Source organism: Linepithema humile, chromosome 3 (assembly GCF_040581485.1).
Source record: "Linepithema humile isolate Giens D197 chromosome 3, Lhum_UNIL_v1.0, whole genome shotgun sequence".
Lineage (NCBI taxonomy): Eukaryota > Metazoa > Arthropoda > Insecta > Hymenoptera > Formicidae > Linepithema > Linepithema humile.
Window position 1 is genome coordinate 29,649,168 of NC_090130.1, and position 25,574 is coordinate 29,674,741.

The 25,574-nt window shown below is 44.0% G+C and overlaps 2 protein-coding genes across 3 annotated transcripts in view; one reads left to right on the forward strand and one right to left on the reverse strand.

Annotated features, from left to right (window-relative positions):
* Positions 1 to 25,574, forward strand: part of LOC105669745 (Runt related A) — a 78,825-nt gene that overhangs the window by 31,154 nt on the left and 22,097 nt on the right. The window lies entirely within an intron of this gene.
* LOC105669748 (segmentation protein Runt-like) lies at positions 375 to 5,013 on the reverse strand. Its single transcript, XM_012362856.2, has 4 exons — positions 3,699 to 5,013; positions 3,505 to 3,618; positions 2,115 to 2,219; positions 375 to 1,698 (listed from the first exon to the last, which is right to left on the reverse strand). The coding sequence occupies exons 1-4, from the start codon at positions 4,021 to 4,023 to the stop codon at positions 1,265 to 1,267; spliced, it is 978 nt and encodes a 325-aa protein (XP_012218279.2). The 5' UTR covers positions 4,024 to 5,013; the 3' UTR covers positions 375 to 1,264.

Sequence of the window (25,574 nt, forward strand, 5' to 3'; positions counted from 1 at the left end):
ATACAGATCTCACGCACTCTCTCTCCCCTCGATATAAACCATTCTCCACCCTTGTGTTCACCGTATGGGATCCCCTACGCACACACGAAAGAGACGGAACGATTGCGCGGCGGTACGACCATTCAGATTTAAATCGCGACAAAAAAATATGGATTCCCCTTGCAGCAGCACGGACGGAGCACGACGTTCCGCTCTCTTTCATATTCTTCCTTTCTGTGCGCGATGCCACGACCGTTCGACGACACTTCTTTCACACTTTTGAGAATAGATCTCGCGCGCGATGATATCGATCATCCTTACGCTATAATGGCGATCGATCGTTAAATTTAACTTTAGAGGTGTTGAAAAGGTGAGGATTGAACATGACACTCTGATTAAACTTTTCCACATAGATCTCGATTTTATTCTTCTCGTTGCATCTCTATATTTACCATCTGTTTACATTAGATCTCTGACTTATAAATAATATTAATATCTTTCTCTTTTGGTCTCTTCCTTTCTTTCTCTCTCTCTCTCTCTCCACCCCTCCCCTTCCTTTTCATTCATTCTCTCATTTATACTTGCACACCCACTTCCATGAACACACAAATGTAGATAAATCTTTATTTGTCTATATAACTACTTCTTTATTGTCCACGCGAACTATATACACGGTATGTACAAAACTCGTTTTTATATGTACAACTATTTACATGTATAATTTATAAAATTCACGATGAATTTTATAAATTTAATAAGTATTAAAGGCTCTCGGAGAATCAATCAACTTATACTTTGACCGTTATTTATACTTCTCATATGACTTGGCTTACACCTTTTATGCGGTGTGTACAAGGCGTATCTTTCGTCCACCATCGATAAGATTCAAAGTAGGAATTGAAATACATATTCGGAACGTATATGTAAACCCAAGCTTATAAGCTTATATATATATATACTTTCTTTATGACCAACCGCGAATTAAGTTCTTATTAGTCTCATTAACACATGTAAATTTAAAAATTTTATCAATAATATCCTAAGAAATATTTTTTACATTTAGAACAAAGTTTTTAATTTTTAATCAACCAATATGATCGCGTTAGTTTTCTCCCGTGTTCTCTTCGTAAAACCGAAGAGAAAAATGCACCTGCGCATGTACAGAAAAACGATAGGTAAGGAGAATTCGTCTTTTGTCTAAAGCATTATCTTCGCGTTGAAGATGCCACCGTTTATCGTATCACTAGCCTTCCGGGATTCCATAGTCATTTTCTAGAACGGCGTTTTAGTACGGTCTCCAGACAGGTTTTGTGGACTGTGACAAGATCTTTGTCGGCGTCGGGCTCCTTTTTGACGGCGAGAGCCTCTGCGAGATAAGCGCGGTAGGCGCTTTCAGCTCGTTTTTCACGCCCTCCACTGGTTTCCTGGGATTTCTGTCCGGCGACGATGACGACGATGATGTGCTCGGCGGTAGGGTGTTCAGTCTAAGAGGCACGAAGGCACTTCGGACCTCTTCGATCGCGGACTCGCTGCCGGATTCGCTGGGACTGTGCGGCGACCTGGATGGACTGCTCGGCATGACCATCGGTGGTATCGCGGACGCCGTCGCTCTATTGTACGCCATGTATTCGGCGGGATATTTGTGGTCAAGTGAGTACGGCGCGAGAGTTTGCGAGAAGCTCGGACTGAACAGATCCGCGGGTGGTACCGGCAACGTTCCTGATGAGAAACAGAGAGAATCGGTTAATCTCGGCCGGTTGTTCGCGCGGGTGTTACGCAGTAGCAAGTCGTATTGTTGTTTTAACGACGGTAGGGACGTAACGCGGTCGCGGAGCGAAGGGACGGTTAGGGCGGGGGGGAGGGGGGGCCGTGGAGGGGTCTGCTGTGGGAAAAGGCAGCTCAGACTCACCCCTCGGTCCAGCTCACGGGGTATGAATCATCGGCAGGCGTCGCGGACTCGACGAAATCGATAACGCGGATTCTCTCGTGAGCGCGGACTCTTTTGGAGATTCTTTTTTTTTTTTGTCATACTCGTGATACATGGAGACGCGAAACGCTTTCTCCGTACTTCGTTTTCGATTCTTTTTTTCTCTCTTTTTTTTTTGTTTAGGCGCAGTAACTTTGTATGGTCTTACCTTTAATAAAAGGATGAAAAGACCAGGGTTGTGTGAAGTATGCGGGATCCAACCACGGACTGAATAAAGTTAGCCCAGGGAATCCAGTGCCCGGATACTGATAATCTGCAAAATAAATCAGAGACGCTTGGTTAAACTAACTGCCGTTTTCGAGCGACAGAAATAGATTATATCGGTTCGTTTGGTCCACGCGATCGCCAAAATGTTCGGAGCTTTTTGATCTACCAAAGATTTCGCGCAACATCTATATCGGGGCGGTTAATAAAGCTGCGAAACGGGGAGATCGGATTTTGTGAAGGATTTTACAAGTTCTTGGCGCTCGGATGCGAGAGAATGAAATCTCAGTGACGCGACTAACGAACCGGCAAGCGCCAGAAAGGAGGAACTCGGCCACCTATAAAAGCGAAGATTAACAGCGCTCTCCCGGGCAGCAGCTAGTGTATCTCTGTTTATACGAGCGTGGCATAAAATCCGTTATTACGACGTGGCGCGGGTTTTCGTGGCGCGGCACATGCTACCGCCATATGCGGCGCGATAAACAAACGCGTAAACGCGGCTTCTTTTGCAGACGTCTGTCTCTCCCCGTCGCCTACGCCGTCACCGCCAGTTTCCATCCTCCGTTACCGGTTTCAATCCTCCCCCCCGCGTCTCTCCTTCAGCGACTTTTTTCCCCGGGTACCGACCAATAAACAATTTGACTTAATGGGCCACGGCGACCAACCGGCGGCGTGGCGGCATTTCGAGAAAAATAAACGCGGTATAGCTGAAGAACGCGCATCGCCGACGAAGATTTCGTTCTCGCGGCTTGATACGATGCCAGGTTTCGCCGTGTGTGTGTGTGTACGTGTGTGTATATGTCCTCTGTGCGTATGAATGTGTGTGCTCTTGCGCGGCGTGCGCGCGCTCGCTCGTACACGTGCGAGCCGACGCTCGGCGTCGAGGGCTCGGCACCGTTCAGCGGCACCGCCACCACCTCGCGGTTTGAGGTCCGCCAGATATACGCCGGATTATTAAACGCCCGCGAGGCTCCGACGCCCGTTTGCGGATTCCGCGGTGGTCACGGGGTTTCCGCCGACTTTTGGATCCACTGAACACGCACCCCCTATTCTATTAACAATTGCATTCACGCCCCTTCTTTTTAGACTTCTGTCATGTTTCGCAATCGACTTATTTTTCACGCCATTCTGGACAATGAAAAGTATAGAGAAGTGAAAACGTCGAGTATCGTTATATGAAATTTCATAATTATTTATCTCAAATTTAAATTTTGAAATATTACATGTGTTTTTAGCTGTCTTTCATACAAGAGATTTTTTTCCATGTTAGATTTGAATTTCAGTGATATTGTTATTGCAATCGTTATCACAAGATATAATATATTGTGATTTACTTGATTTGGATCTTGGTTCGCGTGGCCCGTCCACCGTGACCTTGATAGCTTTGGCATAGGTTGCTACTTGGTATGGCATTGAGTTGATCTGGATCGTCAGTGAGAATGATTTTCCTGTAAACGAAAACACAGTCCGTGCCTTAAATCTTTTTGGTGCAAATGGAGAACGTGTACAAGAGTTCTCATTTTCTCACCTCTTCCACTGCGGCCGACGAATCTGAGATCGTTGAACTTGGCGACCTGGCCCTTCATCACGGCCGAGCAATTCCTTAGCTCGCCGCAGCAATTTTCGTCATTGCCTGCCCTGATAGTGACTACGGTGCCGTCGTTCACGTCGTCCAGCGCTATGACCTTGAATGCTACTGGAAGAGATTTGTTTGATCTCCAGTGATTCGGTAGCGTGGTGCATAGGATGGAGGGACTTCCCGTTTGCACCAATTCCCCGTGGCAGTTTCTCAGTCTCTCATAGATCATGGCCCTGTAGTGATCCATCTCCAACGAAATATCCATTAAATGCATTCTTTTATCAATCCTTGTTACAGGTCCAAGAAACGAAGAGTTTGATCGTATTCTTCAACCAAACGCGCGCAAACACTGTTTTTGTACACGAACAAATATTAATTTTTTTTTTTTATTTTTTCCGTAATTCACTATTGTCACATCATGAACAAAAATAACAATATGCACAAATGATCTCTCCCCCCCTCGCTCTCGGCGAAGAAGCCCCCTTGTTTCTCCGATTTGAGTTTCTGTTTCGATTGCACCCTCGTTTCGCGTATTTGTAAAATACGTCAAACAGAACCGACGCGCACTCGATGCCGGCTGAGCGGAGTCTAGTTTTTCGCGGCGGTAGCCGCAGCTATTTAGAGGGGATTTTTCTCCCCTCCAATTTTTCCGGAGCCCCACCCAGGGCAAGCGCGTCGACCAATGAGGACGGCGGTCGTGTTGTGGCCTCCGCGGCTCGCCGCCTTCACCCCTAACCAGGCTTAGGGAGTGCTTTGCGAAAGGGGCTGCCTGCCTGCCTGCCGCCTGGCTCGCGAAGGATGGCTTGGCGCCTCCGCTCTTCCTTAACGTGCACCTACTCGACCTCTCTCTGCCTCGCGTTCACCCTCTTGCTTCCACTTGCTTCTTCTCACCCTGTCGCTGTCATCTCTCTTTTTCCATCATGTTGCACCTGTCTTCCTTACTCGGTCTCTCTGCCTTTGCGTTCTGCTCTCCTCGTCATGCTGGCCTCGTCACTACCTTTCCACCAACCGAGCCACCTACGCCACGCTTACGTGACGACGTAAATTCTCACGCGCACGTGTTCGAACCACCCCCACTACTCGCGACGCGATCTCCATGGCCCGACTCCGACAGCTGCACGCGTTTCTTGACCTCCAAGGCTAATGCGTCCTGCCTAAGCGGTGAGCTGATAGCGCTTCCGCGTACGCTACGATTTGTCTGTCATTCAAAGTACATCGTCGAAATGTTTTGCAAAGAAATATGTTCATGTTTACGAAGAAATGTAATTCGAAAAGAAAGATTAATTACATTGCATTTTTTTAGGAATTTCGAGTAAAGTGTTTTACAATTTCATTAAATATTTCATTTTCTAAAGTTTCTATCTTCTACTTATATTTTGAGCAAAAATTAAAAAAGAATATAATCGTTGAGAAATATATGTATTAGCCAGAGCACATTACAAGAGATATAAGCGCATATTAACCAGGTCATATGAGACTATTAATTGTTGATATTGTCTATTTTAAACTTGCAACAAATTTTTAAAAGTATAATTCTCCGCAAATTGGTTTATTTTATTATTTCTATATTACTTTATCATATTCTTTTTTATTATTTCTCTATCACAAATAGCGTTAAACTCTTATAGAGATATAGTATCTTGCATAGGATGATTTATTATACTTTTGGAAGAGATTTTTGTAAGAATTATTTTAGTAATTTATTAGATTTGCATTTAGATTTGCACGAACATCTGGTATTGGCCTAACAACCTACTTTTTTTACATAGTTTAAAGTAATATATTAATGTTTGCTTATAAATAATGTGCAAATTTTTAATTTTTAATTAAGGTTTTTTAAGATTATTGCTAATTGATAAAGATAAATTTATCAAACGTTGATAAATAAAATAAAATAATTATTGTTTGTAATTATTTAAATTTAAACAATTTTTCTATGTTAAAGGAGTCTTACAAAATTATATAAAAATATTATATTGTAATAAAAATTCTGTTTAGGACAAAGCAAAATATATACTGTATAGAGTATAAAAATATATCGAGAATAATAATTTATTATAAATAAATATCAAATTTAATGAGGAAAGTGAGCTATTAGACCATTGCCAGATGTATGTGCTCGTCTTTGTGTATTTATTTCAGATTACATATGTTTTGATCATTAATTAGATTCTCTTCGATGTAGATAATTGTTGCTTTAAATTATACCGTTAACACATTAGTCGTTTATTGATTAAATTTATCGGTTTGTTTATTCATAAAATTTATTTATTTATGTTTATTTATTAAAATAAATACACAAAGATGAGCACGTGCATCTGGTAACGGCCTAATAGCCCACTTTCTTTATTGAATTTGATTTTCATAAAAATGAATATTCTATATAGAGTATAAAATATATAAATCAGTTTGATGGCATATTATGTTAATGATTAGTTTATTGTGAGATCATATATTTATTACTTGAAATTAGAGGATAATAATAAATAATTACATCATATGTTAAAAACGTATTTAGTTCAGTAGCATATCGTACAAATTCTTATGAACGCCTATTTATTTTTAACTACGCGATCATAGTGAAAAATTGTGCTTAGAAATTGTATTTAAATAGGCAATTGCATGTAAGTTTTAGCTATTAAACGATTTAACGATTAAAGTGTTTGTATAATTATTATTAAATGATTGCTAAAATTTATTTATACGAATCTTGAAAAAAATGTAAATTACAAAAAATATTTTGAAATAAACCATTAAATTAGATGGATTATGAGAATAGTAAAGAATAGAGGGAATATATTGCAACAATTTGATAAACTTCTTTTAAAATTTGTGTAGATTTAGGTTTTTCGTAAAGAAGGTAGTTCGGTGAAAAGTATCAAGGTAGATGTTTTGTATCGGAAGATAAATGGAATTCTCTGTAATCGGAAAATAGATGGAACAATAGGTAGTTATAGAAGATTTATTGTTTGTTCATTTCAATTGTTTATTTTATACAAAAACGGCCAATTTTAGCTCTTTCTAGATTAATTTAGAAGGATGGGTTATAAATTACAAAATTTGTTACACAGGTTCTTTAATTGTAAACCAGCGGAACTAAAATTTATAAAAAAAAAGTGGTTTTGTTTCTTTAAGATTTTCTAAAAAAGATTTATCTTCTGCACTGCGGGCAACTGCAAACTCCGAAAACGACTATACATTCTTTGTTCTCGACCTCTATTGTCACTTTTTAGTTACAAGTTGCAAGTTACATTATGTAATCTTTGATGTTGGCGACACAATAAAATTGTACGTTATACATAAATTCAATTGATTGATGAGTCAGTTGTATGCTATTGACATGAAAACACAGGATGTAGCAACGAATTGAGGAAAGTTTGCAGATGAGTAAGAAATGCGATAGATAAAATAGATAAGAGAAATAAGGTAGGTAAGAAATGTGATGTGGAAGAGCCTAAAAATTAACAAGTAGAAACTATAATGCAGACAATTTTCGTAATTCTGTGAAAATATTTTTGTCTTTTACAGCAAAAATTTTGTAAAATACTGAAGATTGTGAAAACGTTATTCAAAATTGTACATGATAACGATGAGAGTGAAAGCAGAAGTAAATTATGAAAGATATGGCTTTGAATAAAAGTATGACAGACGTAAAGTATTTTTTTTCTGTATCATGAAAGATTGATTTTTTCTTTGCTGTGAATTTCAGTGTCATTTGGACCAAATTTTGACTGTTCAGTGTCTTTAATAAACATTTGCTTCGGATATGAGGTCGCTTTAAATGCACGGATATATCGATGACAACGCATATAATGCAAACGCGCTAATTTGAAGTCCATTAAAATGGATATATTTTGCGAGAGATAATAAATGTACAGCGTGTTTTATGCGCGTGTTTTATGAGTTTTCGCGCGTGTGCGAAAATGTTTGCTTTACGCGCTCTACACGATTGTTACGCGAAGCCAAATCGTGCGTCATTTTTTTTTTCATGGACGTTTTGTGTGGTCTGTTGGTCATTGTAAATTTTCGAAATAAAGGGTTGTGTCACAAACTTAAATTGCCACTAACCCTCCTTTTACTATTTTTTCTTCGAGGGCTGATTGCTAAAAGCGGGAAAAAGTTTCAGAAAAAGGTCCTTCCATATTTTCCATTATACTACTTTCACTTCTATATATGTTATTTCAAGGTTTTTGCAGTCTCGAACAATTTGCGGTCAAAAGGAACTCAAATTGTCCTAATGTTTTTTTTATGGAGGTTATGGCCATAATATCATTTTTCCTGCCTTTCAAGATGCGTTTATACAAAGGCCAATTGTTAAATTGATGTATTAAGATGTCGTAACAATGCAATATTATCTTTGTTGTTGCACATTAATTGCTTCCATATGAATGCATCTTTGGTCGATCGATCGATAGAGGAATCTGGATAGAGAAATGCGTATATTATCACTGATTTTGCTTTGTTGGCTTTAATTTGGAAAATATATGGTCATAAGTTTTATTATATTTATTATGATTAAAATTAAACTTTTTATGGATAAATCAATATTTAGACTCTTTTGTACTTTTAATTTATTAAATTTCAACATTTGGTGCGTACGCATTTCGAATTTTACGCAAATAATAGCGTTTGATATGTCGCGAAAAGACGGAAGTTTTGAACGTTAATTTAGCATTGTTTTATCGCGCGGCAGAGGGCCGGCTGTGACGATACAAGTAATTAATAACGGCGCTTCCAGCGAGAGGGTCAAACATAGCTGTAAGATGTGTCATTTTGCGATTCACAACAGCGAGGACTAATTTCTTAAAACATCTCTGCGCGTTAAGCTTCTGTTTCCTCACCAGTGCTCAGCAAAAGCACCGGTCTGTTGTCATATTGTCTAGTATGTTTGCCGTGTCAAAGATTATAAAGACTGCTGTTAGGAGACCGTATTGCTGTCGTACGCTATGCAGATAGCTTGTTAATGGCAAAATAATTAGTAATTCATTATCTTTGATAATCTTAATTACGCGCAATATATCTAAATTTGTTCTTCTTGCGAAGTAAAATATAATTATATAATAAATAGTAAATTAATTTTAGACGTACTTATCGCGCGCGAGAAAAATGGATGGGTTGAAATCATTCGTTACAAGTGTTAATGAGACTCGCGAGACGTTTAACTTGTTGCTCATAATTGTTGTTTGAAGATACGACTTCGGCTCTTCGAATCTTAACGGCAGCTCGTGTAACACGTTAGAGTTCGCAGTCGTGGAATTTTCGCGAGAATGGATGCCTCTCGTCGAGAAGAGTAGATGAGAAGTACGATGCGCGGGAGACGCGGAGACGGTGGGGAAGGCGGCAAGCGACGAGGAGAGACCGAGAGCAACCGGGCACAGAAGTTAACACAAGAGAGTGCATTGTGTGCGGTGAGCGAGCCGGAAGCGTCGCCATACTGCGTATCGTCCCGCGTCGCTTTTGTTTCCGTTCTCGTTGCCCCCGATCGTTTTCTGCCCCCGCGCTGCTCATCCCCGCCTGCCTTCGCTACGCCCTTTTGTCTCGTCGGCTCGTCTCTCTTTCGCGAATCCTTCTCTCGTCAGGAGCGCGCTCGTACGTTAAGTTCGGCACGGCGCGACAAAGGGGAGTTATGTATTACGATCTTACAGGACGCGACACGCTCCTGTCGCACTCTCTTTTTCTCTCTCTCTCTCTCTCTCTCTTTTTTTGCTCTTTCTCTCTGTGTACGTGTGTACGTCACGAGTCAGGAAAAATCGCGGTGCGCGAGCTGGCACATTCTTCTTCTTCGCACAGTGCATATTGGAACGTCCAACGCAGCAGTCTGATTGGTAGATGGTTAGTAGATTTACTTGTCTACAGTGAGCTTTAAATTCTACGCTTTCCGACGGTGTTACAGATTTTTCATGGATTTATGTTCAACCGTGCCGGCTGATGGAAGTTTCTCGGCTCTCCGTCCGAAAAACGCAAACACGCATTAGGGACGCGCGGATCCGGATTGCGTCAGGCTAATGGCATTATTCCATATTTTTCCATAAAACGCGGCAAGTAAAAGCCATCGCGTCCGCGCCCGATCGGGCCGCGTCGCTCTGCAATACTCGGTCCTTTGATACCCATTATCACTGTTCGGTTATCTGCCATTAATACGCTATATCGATGCCTATTAGCCGGCGCACCTAATAACCTACAACCCGACTATAATGCCCTCAACACGAGACAGTCCGGATTCCAGTATACCCGCATTCTCGAACCGAATGCCAGATTCGCTTCCCAATAAACGTATCCACTGCTCCTTCTCTCTCTCTCTCTCTCTCTCTCTCTCGTCCTCTTGTTACACCGCTTCCTCCCTCACAGCTCCCCGCTGTCCTTAATTCGAGTCAAGATTACAAATTGATTCCGTAGCAGTCTGTGTATGAATCAGGCGTCACGTGTTCGAGACGCACCCCTCGAACGCTACTCTCATACATATACACAATTTACTCATATACACGAGCGAACCAGAACTCACTGAACTCTTCATTGTGTACGGCGGCAGAGAGACGTGGCTCGCTGTACCTACTACCCCGTTTCGCGTGTATGCAAAAGGATATCGCCGCGTCTCGTAATCTGACGATTTTCGTACGGCGCTTTGTTTTTTTTTTTTTTTTTTTTTTTTTTTTTTTTGTGTAAGATAATGAATGAAGCCGAATATACGAGCGATCCCGTGACAATTCGCGGGCTGATTTCAATCGGCCCGTGTTTCCGCCGACGCATTCCCTTAAATTTGCTCTGTTTAATATTCAACGAAAAATACGTCGCTATGAAATTCTGGGCGACATCGAATAGAACCCGGTGTGTAAAGTCCCATACATTCCGATAGATGGAGATAGGATTTTTATTTCAATCTGTCTGGATTTGCGTGGATTTCCATCAGTTTGATTTCGTATGGGTATAGAGTTTTTCTCGTGGCAGTTTTAAAAATTTGAGTACGTCCACTTCCGTCCGAATTTATCGCATTTGCGTCGCATTCCGTATGGGTTGCCTTCTCTTTCATTAGTAACGCTTGTCAAGAACGCAATCATATAACATATCGCATGATTATTGTAGAGGAATGTTTGTTATTAATATTATAATTGTCATAAAAAAATAATACATATGTGTAAAATAACATTCTTGTCAGGATGTAAAATCAGGAAATATTCGACAAAATATTGTGTTAAAAAAAGTGCTAGATCTGCTTGAAAATAATAGTAGGTCTTGTTTTTGAAATCCTGTATATACTAACGCGCGCTTGCACTTCGCCACATGATCGATGCCCCGGGGCATTATTACTCGCAGCCCCTTACGTAGTATTGTTACGGACCCCCTGCCGATTGGACGCAGAACGAAGGCATAATCGAGGGACAGAGGGAGAGAGAGAGGAGAACGGAGAGTGGATACACGATATGTGTGGAAAATCGGCACTACGTGACAAATCCTAATTGAACAATTTTACTGTGACATGAACGTCACGTGGCGCTGATGAAGCTTAGGAATCCAATAGCCGTCGTCAAGCTGAGATGTCAAATATATATTTCTACTCCTTGTTATATCGCTGGAGTTTGATTCATCGTGAAGATCACGCCAGTGATAGAGCTTGGTAACAACATGTGATAAGTAATAGTAGATTTTTAACGCTTTAATATTGTAATTATAATTTTTTTTTTCGAATTAACGCATGGTAGCGTACACGGGGTAATATTACGATTTATCAGTAGCAGTAATATTACGAAGATATCAGGGGCTATCTTATAATCAAGTCAGGTCGAAGACAATGTAATCCTGGATGGCTCATCGAGTCAGGATAGAACGGAGTTAGATTCTCTCTCGGTATTGCCTCATTAATGCCAGTGGCCCTTCCCGGGCTCTGGGCGATGCGATAACCCTTCCACGGCCTTCCGTCCCTTTAAGTTCTAGCGCTAACTCCTAAGTAAGGTCACCCAGCAATTTCCGGTAGCCATCTTCGCCACGACCCATCGTGTATTTCCCAACTGCGGTAGTCGAGAATTCGCAGGGACACGATAGCACACGTGACAGGGGCAGAGGCGAGATTTCGACGGTGCGGGCGGGGGGGAGAGGGAGCGGTTTGCTTGAATTAGACGGGACGACGTGTCTGAGCAGCTTGTTTGGTGCCATCTAGTTAGATTAGATGGCCCAACTATAGGAAATTTATCGATTAACATTGCGAGAATGTGAATGTGAATTATGCTTTGTTGCACTCACATTTTTTATCTCTTAATTTTTTTATTTTAATATTCTGTATAAATTATTGTAAAAAGTTTTAGCATTGTCTATGATTTTTAACATATTTCTTTGTTAATGTTGTTAGCAAAATAAATTTTATTCTTCGTTGAATTTATTGTTGCAAAAAAGAGCGCATGTGTTTGGTCTCTCTAATTAAAAGATTTTTTAATACCGTAAAAGTTAGATTTGTATTTCAAAAATACAAATCTAATCTTGCGCAGTGATATGTGACAATCACTTTTGTGGAAATGAGAACACGGGCGATCTAAAATTTTGCGATTTGTTCGTACCAACGGAGCGTTTTTACAAAAAGTAATGACGGTAGCGACGATAATAATCCATTTAATTGGCGGCCCGACCAAATCCAGGCACAATGGGATTAATTTGAACCGGCAGCGCTGTTCGCAGCACCGGTCTGTCTCTCTCCACCGCGCATGATTTATTTTATTAGAGTAGGTGCGCTTCGGTCCAACAAGCTGGCCATCATTAGAATCGTAAAATGCGGCACGGAGCGACGTTCGCGTAAAACACTAATGAGACGCGGCTTAGCGGTTATAGATTTAAAGCGATTTCAACGGAAGGAGATCCGATGTGAAATCATTTTATCCGAATGGTCCTGTCGCCGTAAATACGCACATCACAGTTTGCGAAAATAATAAAGGATTTAGAAGTAAAGACATTTTAGATGATAAGGATGTAATTTCCGTTTAGTAATCGGAAGAACAGAACGTTCTTATCGAACTTTAGACAATTACATTTATTTCGAAGGACACGGGCGAAGATGCCCGAAGGATATGTCAACCCTCTCGAATGTGAAAGGACATCCGGTCGAATGATCGCCGCGAATAGTTTAGGGTGGGTTCCCACTCGGGACTTTTGGGTGGGTGAGGGTGTTAATTCCATTTTAACGCTCGTTCTCCCTTCCCGTCGCACGCCGGATCGAAACTACCTTCTAAGAGAGTCTTAGACTACCCTTGCATATTTCATGGCTCTTTGGAGACTTCGAGCCGGTTGATATATAATTTATTGTAGACCGGGATATCGATTTCTCAGTTGCGAAGGCTTTGACGAACTTACTTAGATTTTCGAGAATACGCGCCCTTTATTTGCCCCTTGTCTTCGTCCCGCATTATACTCGCATTGAAACGATTTCGGAAAATGGTCAAATATTTACCGAAGTAGTTACCCACAGAACTTTTTCACGTAAACTACAAAAGAGATTACGATTCTTTGCGATTCGGAAGATCCGATTTGGTAGGCACGATGAAATATTTAGTTTCGAGTTAAACTCTTTTTCTGGGTCGAGCGACAAGCGAGTACGCGGCACGATGTGAAAAGGATGACAGAATAATCGGGTAGGATTACATCACAGATGCCATTGTGATCACCGATTTCAAGTGGATCACTACGAGCTCTCGAAGAAGCGTAAACATTTACCGAATCTCTTTCGTCCTTCTCGATGTCTTTTCTAAGACGAAGCGCGGTCCGTCGTAACGATGGGGCGCGCGGTGTATCATGGTACCCCACAGACAAACGTTCATGTGTGCAAACATAATCGGAGGGGTCTGCGCTTACCCCCGGCGCACTGTGCAACAAAAAAAAAAAAAAAGAAATGATTCCCATGACACACCCCGAGGCCAGCTTTTGTGCTGTACTGACGTGTTAATCGTATAGGTTGTGTCTGGATGCAATTCGCTCGGCCGTAGTGAATTCTTCGAAACGAAAACACGAATGGGAAAAAGAGAGGAGAAGCAGATGCGCGTGTCGACTTTCGAAGCGCGCTGGGCGAGCGCGTATACGTGTGCGTATGTGTGAACTTTTTACATGATCGATTACGGCCGTCATCGGATCAATTTGATTATGTATCGCGTTTCCTACGAGATGAATTTAATCGTATATTTCAGCTCGGTCGCGTGCATCCGTCGCAAATTCGGCTAGTCTTCGCCGTGTCGAATAAAAGAGAATCGGAGTTATTTCGGTATTACGAAGCGCGGAAAAACCTGATTGCGTTTCGCCGTGGAACGTCGATTCGAACGAAAGCGATCGGAGGAGCGATATTTTCGTGCTTAACACGATCTCGCAGGAATTTCTTTAAATTTGATTTATCGTAAATTTACGTTGCCGATTGTAAGCCGTAATTCTAGCGGTTTAATCAACTGCAATTACCCGTACGCAGTATCCGATAAAAAAATATATACGTAACGGATAAAAGCAACGTCGCGGAAAAATTGTGTCAGGAAAAAGTTGGCGGATTTTTGCGATTCAGCTAAAAGCTTGGCGATTGTTTCGCGAATGTAAACGGCATTGAAATAAACGTCAGAAAATCCATCCGGTGTTTTTTTCACGAAGCTAACGCCGGCGATCAAATCGGATTAAGGTAGAAGCCTGGAAGGCATGCGCCGGATCGCTATAACTAATCTGTTTTTCAAACGTCGACCGGCGAGATCATGTCGAACGTTAGATTGAAACGTTTCGTATCGTGAAATCTTTGGACCTCTTAATCCGAAGTCTTCAAGATTCTCAGTGTAGTGAAAGTTTTAGACCATCTTTTTTTACGACATACTGCATCGTAGAATATGCTGTAGGTAAAATTGGCCATGCCGTGTTGAACCGCAAGTAATGTTAACGTTATAGAAATAAAGAGAATGTGTGCTTCAGAACATTAATAAATTTGACCATTGTGACCCGCAGTCGTTACAGCCGTGCAACGGTCTTAAAATATGGAAACAATTCCATATTTTAAAAAGATGGATGGTACATTGTAAAGCTGAACAAGAGATTTACTGTTAGGCAGTTTTAGGACTTTGTTTGGGTTTCTTTTAAAAAATCTCAATTGGTGCCATAAATATTGCCACACACACCTTCATATATTCTTGGACACGCGACAAATTTTAGATGCCAATCCCGTGCTTTTAAGTAAAAACTTTCTCAGATCGCATAGAATTTCTTACTTTTTTACCTGCACTGTACTGTGTCGTTTTATAATACTATCTTTTATTGCAATTTTTGTTTAGAATGCATTAAACTTTGATACATCCAGCACAAAACATTTTATACTCTGTTGCTTCTTGTTATATTCTACGCGCGAGGAAGCTCTTATTAACAAAGGAAAATTAGAATCGCTCTCGAATGTTTCTTGCATAGACGACTGAAAGAAAAGTACGAAGAAAGGAAGCTTCCGCGGCGATGCATTTCTGCGGCGTGCTCGAGAGGGGAGCGCGTCGTCGCCTTTTGATGCGAATCGCTCACCTGATTTAACGCGGACACAGCGGTACCGGGAGGAGTGATACCTGACAGATGTTTTGGGATTTCGAGTATTTTTGGTTCCGCGAGACCGCACCCGGCGAGTGAAACTTTGAAGTAGCCGTCGTCCGTTGCGGCACCCCTCATCGTGTTGTAGCGATTTTCAGACGGCTGTCTACCGTTCTTCTTCGTAGGTCTCTTCAGACCTGGTCGATCGGTCAACCAAAGGCTACCCTCGATACCCTGCCGTAAAAAACCGGTCGCGTGGCCCCGAAAGTTGCGATGCTTGACAAATGCGGGCCAGGTGAAATATTTTTCCAGAGTTGTAATTATTTTTTAATACTAGATATTTTTTTAGAATCTTATGCTAATTCACATTTTTATCTGTCCATTATTTTTTATTTTATTGAGAAGTTTTTTCGAAATGTTAATTCTCTACTTACGGTGCAAGGTATTTTTTAATATATAAAATATGTAACGTAATTGAGAAACTGAAGAGATAATTTGTAAGAATCCTTCGTACCTCGCGTTTTGCAGCCCGCATTTGCGCTATGATATATATCGGCATTTCGTATGTGAAAGCAGTGGCAGCAGCGGCGCGTAAAACCAGTAATTCCATTGCGTATGAATCGCAAAGCCGGACTCGGCTGGGAGCCGTTGCAACTGCATCATTTCCCTCCCTCCTCGCTATGGTCGCGCGAAAGTTATCGAGTAATCAGTCGCGTATTGTTTTACGAGCCGCTGAATCGGAACGCCGATTGGACCGGCGATCACACGCGCAACGCCGGTGATGGCCGCCGACTAATTTGGCGGCCGAAGAGAGGTAAAAATAAAAAAAAAAAGAATAAAAGAGAAGAAGCCGCACGAGGCATTTTTACTCGCACCAGCCGTCCGCGAGTGCTTTTCCAAGTGGCTGGCCATCGTCCAAATCGGCGGGACTCTCGGTCGCGATTTCACACCGCGAATAAAATCGCCTGGCGATTTCTCGTTTGAAAAATATTTCTGACGTATGCGCAACTCGGAGATGACTCTCGAGCGTTTTCGGCACGACATCACGGCGGTCGAAGACCTTCAACAGGTGGTGTTTAAGTTTCCTGAATTTAATAAGCTGCTCTCGCAAAGGTAGCTTCTCTTATGAAAATAGCAGTATCGAATGGAATAGCCGCGAATGTTTTCAGCTTGATTATTGAATTAATTTGGAATATATTTAATATGGCAGTTTTTCATAATTCTTTTTCTCTAAATGACTCATATTTTTAAATAGCGGAACGGCAATAATTAGATATTTTTATAGCCATATTTATTTTAATACTAATTAATATAACTTGTAAATTAATTAATACTAATAATATTAATATGTTTTTTTCTACATCATTTGTGTTGGTTATGATCAAAGTTAATGATTCACAACATTTGTATGATACTATTTTCTCTTTCTCTCTGTTTCTCTCTCTCTCTCTCTCTCTCTCTCTCTCTCTCTCTCTCTCGCTCAAGTAGGGCGTTGCGAATAATGGGCACAGTGATCTATATAACATTTTCAGATCGTTTCGAGGATATTTGTCGGATTGTCGGGGAGAAAACCACCCGCCGTGCCGTTGATTAGCGGTCGAATCAGTCGTAATTGTCCGTAACCGAAATAGAATTATCGATCGATCCTCTTGTCCGACTGTCGTGTGTAGTTCGCAAGTCGCGACTCGTCGGGATACAGATAGGTGAAAAAGTCACAGTTTTAGCGTACAGTTTGCAATGTAAAATCTGCAGACACATATATTGTATATATAAAACAATGAGAAATCAAAATATTGTTGATAAAATGAATTTATTTCCTATAGATGTCTTTAACAGAAAACTCGTCAAAGTTGAAATTTTTAATCCTTCATATTTTTTAAAAATTTAATTATAACATAATAATATAATATAACATGATAATCTTATTTTTGTACAGTTAACGACAAATCTGCTTTTTCGAAGTTCCTTCTAATCGGTTATTCAATGATCCACTATTTTTGATGCCTCGCAGGCCAAAGAACAATTGATTCATTCATCGGTCCATCAGCATCAACTCTGTGGAACTTTATAATCACCCTGTACAGCGTCGCGAAGAGGCGTTGCGAGGGGAGGGAGAGGAGGGCTCTGTCGAGGGGTTGAGCGGGCTCGCGGAATGGAAGAAGAGTGCAGGAGGTGGGCGAGGGGGGGGGGGCAGGGGGGGAGGAGATGGACTGAACTGACCGGGGGCGGTGGGGACGCGGACATATATACCTACCCGTGTTAGCAACCCCATTGATCTGGCGGTGGACGCGGCAAAAACGAGCTCGAATAGAGGAAGGGTCGGGGGCTAGCGGATGCGGGAGGAGGACGGAACGGGAGGCGGGGGAGGTGGCGAGGGTCGGAGGATGAGACGAGAGGGAATGGGTGGTGGTCGAGTGGGTGGCGGTTGAAAATTTGCGGAGTGCCGAGCTGCACTGCCAGTATCGCGCGCTCTTTCTCTCTTTCTCCTTTCACCTTCTCTCTCTCTCTCTCTCTCTCCCTCTCTCTCTCTCTCTCTCCCCCGCCGCATTCTGTCTCGGTACTCTCGCGCTCTTTATATTTCTCTCTATCGCGCTCTCTGCGGGATGAAGCTTTCGTGGCTCGTAGCCGGTGTGACGCGCGGTGCATCGGTGTGCCGCGCGCGCGTTACGAGAAACCGTAGAGCATCGCGCGCGTCCGCACGCGCGCATATACACACCGGGAGTGAATGCAGCGTGTCTCTCGCTCTCTCATCGATGCTGCGGCGCGGTGGCGGCCGCGTGTGCGGAGTGGCGACGGTGAAAACGCGGCCTACCCATCCGTCCTGTCGAGATTCGGTCGGTTTGTTGGCCCCGCGATATATGGACGGATTCGGTCAGGCTGCGCTCCCGCCGTGTGTAGGTCCGCTCACTCCATCCTGCCGGTCTTCACGCACCCTCGCGCTTCTCTCACGCTCTCTTGCCCCTCTCTCTCTCTCTCTCTCTCTCTTTCTCTTCTCTTCTCTCCCTTATGCTCTTTCTCTACCGCGGTATCAACCAGAAACGGTTATCTATTTCACTAGGTTAGCGTTACCGCGTAGAGCGTAGGAGTAGGTACGCACAAATCATCTCCGTGAGCTCGTCCAGCGACCTTGTCCCGATAAACGCATAGAAAGCGATGGAATCCGGCTAGCCGCCGAGCGTGCTCTCGACGAGAGCTTCGATACGTTCAAAATTATTCGGCCCGTACGCACGCGTACGCGCCTCTTTGAATCTAGTGCATTTGAAGTGGTGAAATCGGAGCCGCCGCCAAGCGTGCTCGACGGACGTTTTGATAGGTCAAAATTATTTTCCTGCATACGGCTCGATGCGTGAAACCGGCGTTTATCGTTTATCGGAGTGGCGCGTGAAATCGGGGCAAAGACCGAGATGTTGTTCGACGAGTTGCGGTAATTCAGTGTTACATATTTCTGTTCCGCGCGAACGCCCTTCTCTTCTCTCACTTCACAGTGAGATATGATATTTCGAATTTTAATACGAGAAAAACGTCTATTGAAAGAAATTATTTTCAACCATGTCACGAAGAGGCAATTATTTTTGTCGGCTCGCAATTATGCGTATGCAGAGTGCCCACCTTTAAGCACTTGTTGCCAGGAAGAAATAACAATTTGGTTCTACGTGAGAGATAGCGGTAATGTTTATTGCCGGCGCTTCCGCAAGGATACGCGAGAGGGAAGTCAAGCGGCTCGCTTCCTTTTGAAATATTTCATTCCGCAAGCCCAGGAATTTCAAAATACAAAAAACAGAACTCAATTATATTCGCGCTGCATAAATGCTGCGTGTTCCGGATAATGAGAGATTAAATAGTGAGAAATTTGATTAAATAGTCGATTTAAACGGTGGCGATAAAAATCGGTTTGAAGCCTCTAACTCTATCGATAAACTTTGCGGCCGAGTGGAGCGATAATAACGGTAGGTACACACATTCGACAAACGATATGCAATCACTGATTAAAAAAAAATTATCTTTCCACGAGCTCCGCTGTAATTATGACTGTATCGCGCGGGACGATCGATCGAATTACAGTTTAATAGGGAATTATTAATTCCACGCGATTTCAGCTGCAAAATTTCAAATGGCGCGAAACATCGAAGTGGGGACAGAGTGGGATGAGGAGAGAGAGAGAGAGAGAGGGTGAGATTGTTTCGCGAAAGAAAATCCACCACTTCGGAAAACCGATGGTGGTTCAGGAGAGGTCAGAAGGAGAAAGAGAGAGAGAGAGAGAGAGGGAGAGAGAGAGAAAGACAGAGAGAGAGAGAGAGGAGGTAGCCAGTCGTATTATAAAAATCCACAAAATAACCGACGCGGTAGCCATTAGCGATGCTCTTTTAACCCTCGCCATTCAGCTTCGCCCTCGTGATGCGTGTAAATTTTCCAGCGGCGGTCGCTCTCTGGCTACATTTTTCGTCGAGTGCCACTGTGTGTGCCGCTCGCGCGCGGACCCACACCACACCGCACCACGCCAGCCACCCGGGCACCCGCGCGCGTCTCCTCGCCTCGCCGTCGTCCATATACCCCCATCCCAACGAAACGCGGCCATCCCAACGAGAGAACCCCCCTCGAATCACCCTCCCGGTGGTAATCCGACTGGCTAGCCACTCGCGCCAACAAATACCCTCACCGTCAGCCACCCACTGCCACCACCACTGCCACTTCGCTCCTTCCGCACACCCCCGCGGCACCCCCCCGGCACTCACCGCTCCGAGCGCTCTGCTTCGCTCGCTCCCCCCGCACCGTCCCTCGCCTTGCCCTCGCGACCCCGCGCACCACTCCCTCGTCTCACCGCGCGCTCGCGTCCAACACCGTTGAGGACTCATCCCACCGTGACCCAACCCGCGGTACACTCTCTGGTGAACCACCCCCGACACCCCGAACACCGCGAAATGCGCGGTCCTGGCCTCGTACACGGGCCACCACACGTCGACGGGAAAATTTTTCACGGCTACTTCCGGCTCTCGAGAGGAGCGAGCGAGCGAGCGAATGGATGAGCGAGCGAGCGCATCCCCCGGAGCGGATCGACCGGGATTCCGCGGATCCAACGATCGCCCGCCCCGGCACACGTTGGCCACCGACGGCGCATGATTTTCGTCTCTCGTTGTCAGATGCTGTATACGAGTGAATCGCGCGCGAGGCTGGGCGGGTTTCCTGTTCCCTTTTTTTTTTCTGTCCCCGAATATGCGGTCGGCGTCGCTTGGTCGGTATTTAGTTTTCCGGCCGGTAATTTATCGTTTATTCTGTGGCGGCGATTTTCGTACCGTTATTTGGAGATATTGCCAATGTACAATAAAAATGGGTCACGCATAGATGACGGATCTTGAGATCTTTGACCACGCAGTCATCTAAATCAGAAATCTAGATCCACGTGGAATCGTGGTCATCGTATTAAGATATATTTTGCTTTTTACGCGTAATTATAAATTTATTCTACATTTCCATTGATTATATATATGCAAAATTTGCATCGATTAATGTAATAAAATTGAAATTAGCATTAATCTGTTGAAACATATAAACCGCTTTGATAAGTTTCTAAATATTAGTAATAAAGGTATCAGTTTCTCAAATTTGAAGCTGTGGTGTGATTTTTACACATCAATTACAACAGCTTACGCGCAATCTCGATAAAATGTACACCAATTTTTAGCTCCATATTAATTCGGTTACGAGGATATAAACGTAACTAAAAGTTGCGCGCTCATAAAATGATAGAGCAGACACACTACCGACTATCGTCCATAGCCACGAGGGACGATGAACGCAGCGATCGGCATTTTCCAGCATCCAGCAATGTGTGTTCGGCCTGGGTACACGTACACAACGCGCGCTGCAACGAGGTCCAGAGCGCGATGCCTGTCACGGCCCTCCAGCGTCCTTCCCCCTCCTTGTCTCCCCTTCGCCCCTGGTCAACCGTTCCCGTCGTTCCATCGCGGCCGCGCCGGGCGAACCGTTCGGTTCGGTTTTTAGTTAATGCCCTCGAACCCGTCGCCTAGCTGGTCACGCCGATGGACTTTAACCCATTAAGGTTTATGCCTGTATCAGGGTCCGCGCGTAAAAAAAAAATTTGCCGCCTATGAAATTTGGCCGAGCGGCGAGGTTCCGAAATCAAAGGGAAAACCTTGCCCAACGATAGCCACGGGGAATCGACGTCCATTAGAGTGCGCGGGATGAAATGCATCGGATCGCGACGATATCGCGATAGCCGCGCGTGATAACGTAAGCGAACGCGAGCGCGAACGAGCGAGAGGCGTTAAGCGCGAGACGGGCCGGGTGAATAACGGTGAAAACGCTGGAAATAAATGAGCCGATGAATCGAGCACGACACCGCACGCTCGCGGACGTGATAATTGGCCTTTTGCTTTTGTTTTCGATCCCGGCCGGCCGGGCGAAATTAAAGTTTCATCTTCCTAAAGCGCACGGACTGGGGAGAATTAGAGACGAATAGCAAGTGACAGAGCGACTCGTTTACCGACGATAACACATTGCGGCGACGAGTCGGTCCGGCGGCGCCTGTATCACGGTTTACGTTTTGGTGGTCTTTACGGGCTCCATATCACACGGTTGTTTGTCTTCTCCTATCTGACCCCGCGCGCTCTCGTACGCGAGTGTGCACGGGGGAAATTAAAGTTAAGCGAAGGGCTGTTTCGCGCGTACAAAGAGGTTAAAAGGAAACGATACGCTCTCGAGGGCTCGGTTGATCCGCACAGGAAAAAGCTGTCGGCGGATATCGAGATACGCAAGAGCGGAATATTGCATTTCGCGATTTTGCCGCCAATTGTTGAAAGATATATTTACATTTTTTCGCGATATTTATATTGCAACAAATCGTGCCCGATTTGAATGATCGTTCGTAGAACGAATCGAAACGCGCGAAACGCTCTCGATAAGACCAGCGCCGATTGATTTCGCTTCACATTCGGCGAACGGACGTTTACGTCGGGGCAAGAGTCGGAAGGTAACGACTAGTAATTAATGTCCGTGCCCTTTACACGCGCCCTTTCGTTCTCACGGAGAACAACGGTTACATTGGGAAGGGAACAAACTGCAGCGAGGTACTCGCTGCGCTCGGCCAACCGGTTAACCGGCAATTAGCCGATCTCGCTCGTAAATGTAAATTAGCGCCGGGCGGTCGAATCGGCAACCGAAAAAACAGTAAATTATCGCGAGGTGAGAGCAGGTGAGCGGATGCTCGCCGACCAGAGTGCACGGAAAGAAATTTCGTCCGCTTTCTGACGTGTGCAGCGGAAATGAACGCTTGTCCAATGATATACCGCTGATTTAGATTCTGCGGTCATTAAGCTCGCCGTACTTTATGCGAGCATGGATTTCGTTCGTTGATTAACTTACTCAAGTCCACTTAACTTTACATTTGATATCGCGGCTTTCCTTTTAATGAAACATTTTTACTCGCGATATTTTACAGAGCTTTACACTGCATTGAGAGAGTAAAAATTATTTATGATAACATAATGGATTATCAAAACATGAGAGCGGTTCGCAATGGAAATGAACGGAAATAAATCAGTGAACGAGTTTTTAATGCAAGATCCAATTCACTATCTGATTCTATTCCACTTATTATTATTGTATACTGACGGGCCGATCGATTTAATGTATTTTTAATTTCACACGTGTGTCTCTCGTTAGGGTCGCAAACCGAATTAATTTATGCGTTTGGCCTCGAGCCGACGCAAAAATTTCCAGTACGGATTGCTTCTCGTTTTCCTCTTTCTCTCTCTCTCTCTCTCTCTCTCTCTCTCTTTCTCTCTTTCTTCTCTCACTTCATTTACTCGCGGACTTCCGCGCATAGTCGAATTGTTGGTCGAGCTGACGGTACAGATTCCGAGGCGCTGATAGGAAGCTACCGGACTTCCGGTGCTGACCCCGTCTCTCGTAGCCATCTCCGGAGACCCTCCTTGGTGGAAAATCGTTAGCGCGCTTCCGATCGTCGGCATTTTTCTTCTCGAATGTATATCTGACCGCCGCAGTCTTGCACCTCGTTATCTATCGCGTCCCCGATGTCGGACAATTTGGACGTTTTACCAACCGAGAGACGCCGGAAAAAACACTTATCGCATTAATGTTAAATCGTGCAGTATTATACATTACAGTACATTTTTGCAAGGCCGTTTCTCTTTCCGTTGTTAAGAGTCTAATCAAATTACTCTATACGGACTGCATAAGTAGCTTCTCGTAGAACGCGTTGAATGCGCATAATTATAACAGTGTTACATTGCGCTGCACAATGCAATCTTATTAACCCAAAGATTAATGAGTCATACAACGAAAGCCAAGGTTAATTCGAGCGGCATTTAGACCGTCTGCGTATTCGTCGGCCTTATGTCGTTTCCTCGATCCGGTTAGTAATTCCGGGTATCGTCCGCAATTCTATGGCAGCTGTGTGGTGGGATGCCTTTCTTAATTAGCGCGCGTCTTAAAGGTTGGTTACAGGGCACAAAGGGAACCGAAATTCACCGGGATCAGGATGTGGGGTCACGCGAATCCGTACAGGTGCGTCGAGAGTTCGGAATCAATTAAGGTTTGATCGATCGATCCACCGACTCGGGTGAATTCGACTTCACCGCGGTTGCAGCGGGAGAGCAGAAAAATCTACTTCTCGTAATCAAATATGTCGAGCGGTTCGGCTTGGAGATCCGCAAAAGCACAGGAATAAAACTCTCGAATGTATAAAAAAATTAACGGAAGAAGTTTGACTCTTTTGAGTCTATCTTTTTAACTCTTGTGCATATCATTTCGCATGTTTTAAAATTATTAAAAAATAACAAGCACAGCGTTAATACGTTTATTGCAAAAAAATAAGTTGAAGTCTAAAAATAACATCAACCATGTAATATTTTTTATATTTTTATAACTTATTATCTTGCAACGCATTTGCTAATTAATATATTATTCCGAAAAGTTTCTTCTGAAAGCTAGGTATTTTTTCAACAGTCGCGTACAGTCTTAAAATACGTGAGTTAACACACAAGTGTTTTAACATCGGCTATCACACGGTGTGCAATTAGGCACTGTTATACGGAACGCCATCACACGCAAGCTTCTTCCGCCAGCGGGTACGGTGGCACCGGTGTAAATTAAACCTCTCTTACTCTCTCGAAAAATATGACACTGGTCGATCTGCCGGGACGTTTTTATCGTCGTGCAAAAAACGGATACAAAGTTTACATGCCTTCGTTTTCCGCCACCTCGCGACTTCGCCGCTAACGGCGGTCAAAAAAGGTAACGAGCAATAAAAGCTCTAGCAAGTGACGAGGAGAGAAAATAAGAGAGAGGGAAAGAGCGAGAGCAAGAGGAAAGGGGTGAGATGGCACGATATCGAAGAGTGAAGAGAGAGAGCGAGAAAACTCGCCTGACGTCACACACTGGTAACGGCGCTTTATCGAACTCTCATTACCACCGGGAGGAAGCGGCGGGAGGAGGGTGCAGAAAGGGGTAGGTTTGGTGGAGAGTGTGTTTTTCGGCCTCGTGTGGTCGGCCGCCACTCCCTCGTTGCACACCAGCGATCCCCTCTCTCCCGCGCGTTCTCTCTTACTCTCTCGCGCCCTTCCGCCCTTCGATTCCCTCTACAGCGTTGCCTAACCCTTTTGACTCCCCCCTGTCAGCCCCCCTGCCGCCCGCTGTCCGCCGCCCCCTCGCGGGTCCCGCACCCTTTCCTCCCGTAAACCGCCCTGTACCACCCTACGACCGCTGGACGCAATAATAAACAACCGCCGGTCGCTATGGCGACGCGTCCATCGCGCGCGAACAAAACACTGGACTCTCTCCCTCGCCTTGTCACTCTCTCTTTCCCTCGCTTTTCCTCGCACCCTTTCGCGCTCCTCTCTTTCGGTTACCCTGCCGACGCGTTCCCGTTAATCGTCCTCTCTTTCTCCACGCACGGTAGTCGCTCGGTTTTGTCGCTCGCGCTGTTACACGCGTGCTGGGGCCGAACGACAAAGTCGTACGTATACGAGTGACGTTAAAGCGGGACCATTGGCTCGGCCCAGATTGCATCGGATGTACTCTTGGTCGGATTGTTGAGGTTTTGGGGTGTACCTGACCGCCGGATGCGCGCCCCGACCGGTAATCCGCGGAGAAGTAAACCTTTCGTCGTCGTGTTCGGATTTAAATGGTTTGAGGATCGTCGATACCCCCGTAGATTACCCGTCATGATCATTTAGGTGTCATGAACTCGCGGAGTTTATGCAAAACCGTCATAAATATATATGTATACATGTCTACCGTTTTTCAAGCTCTAGAATAATATTTATTACGTTAACAAAG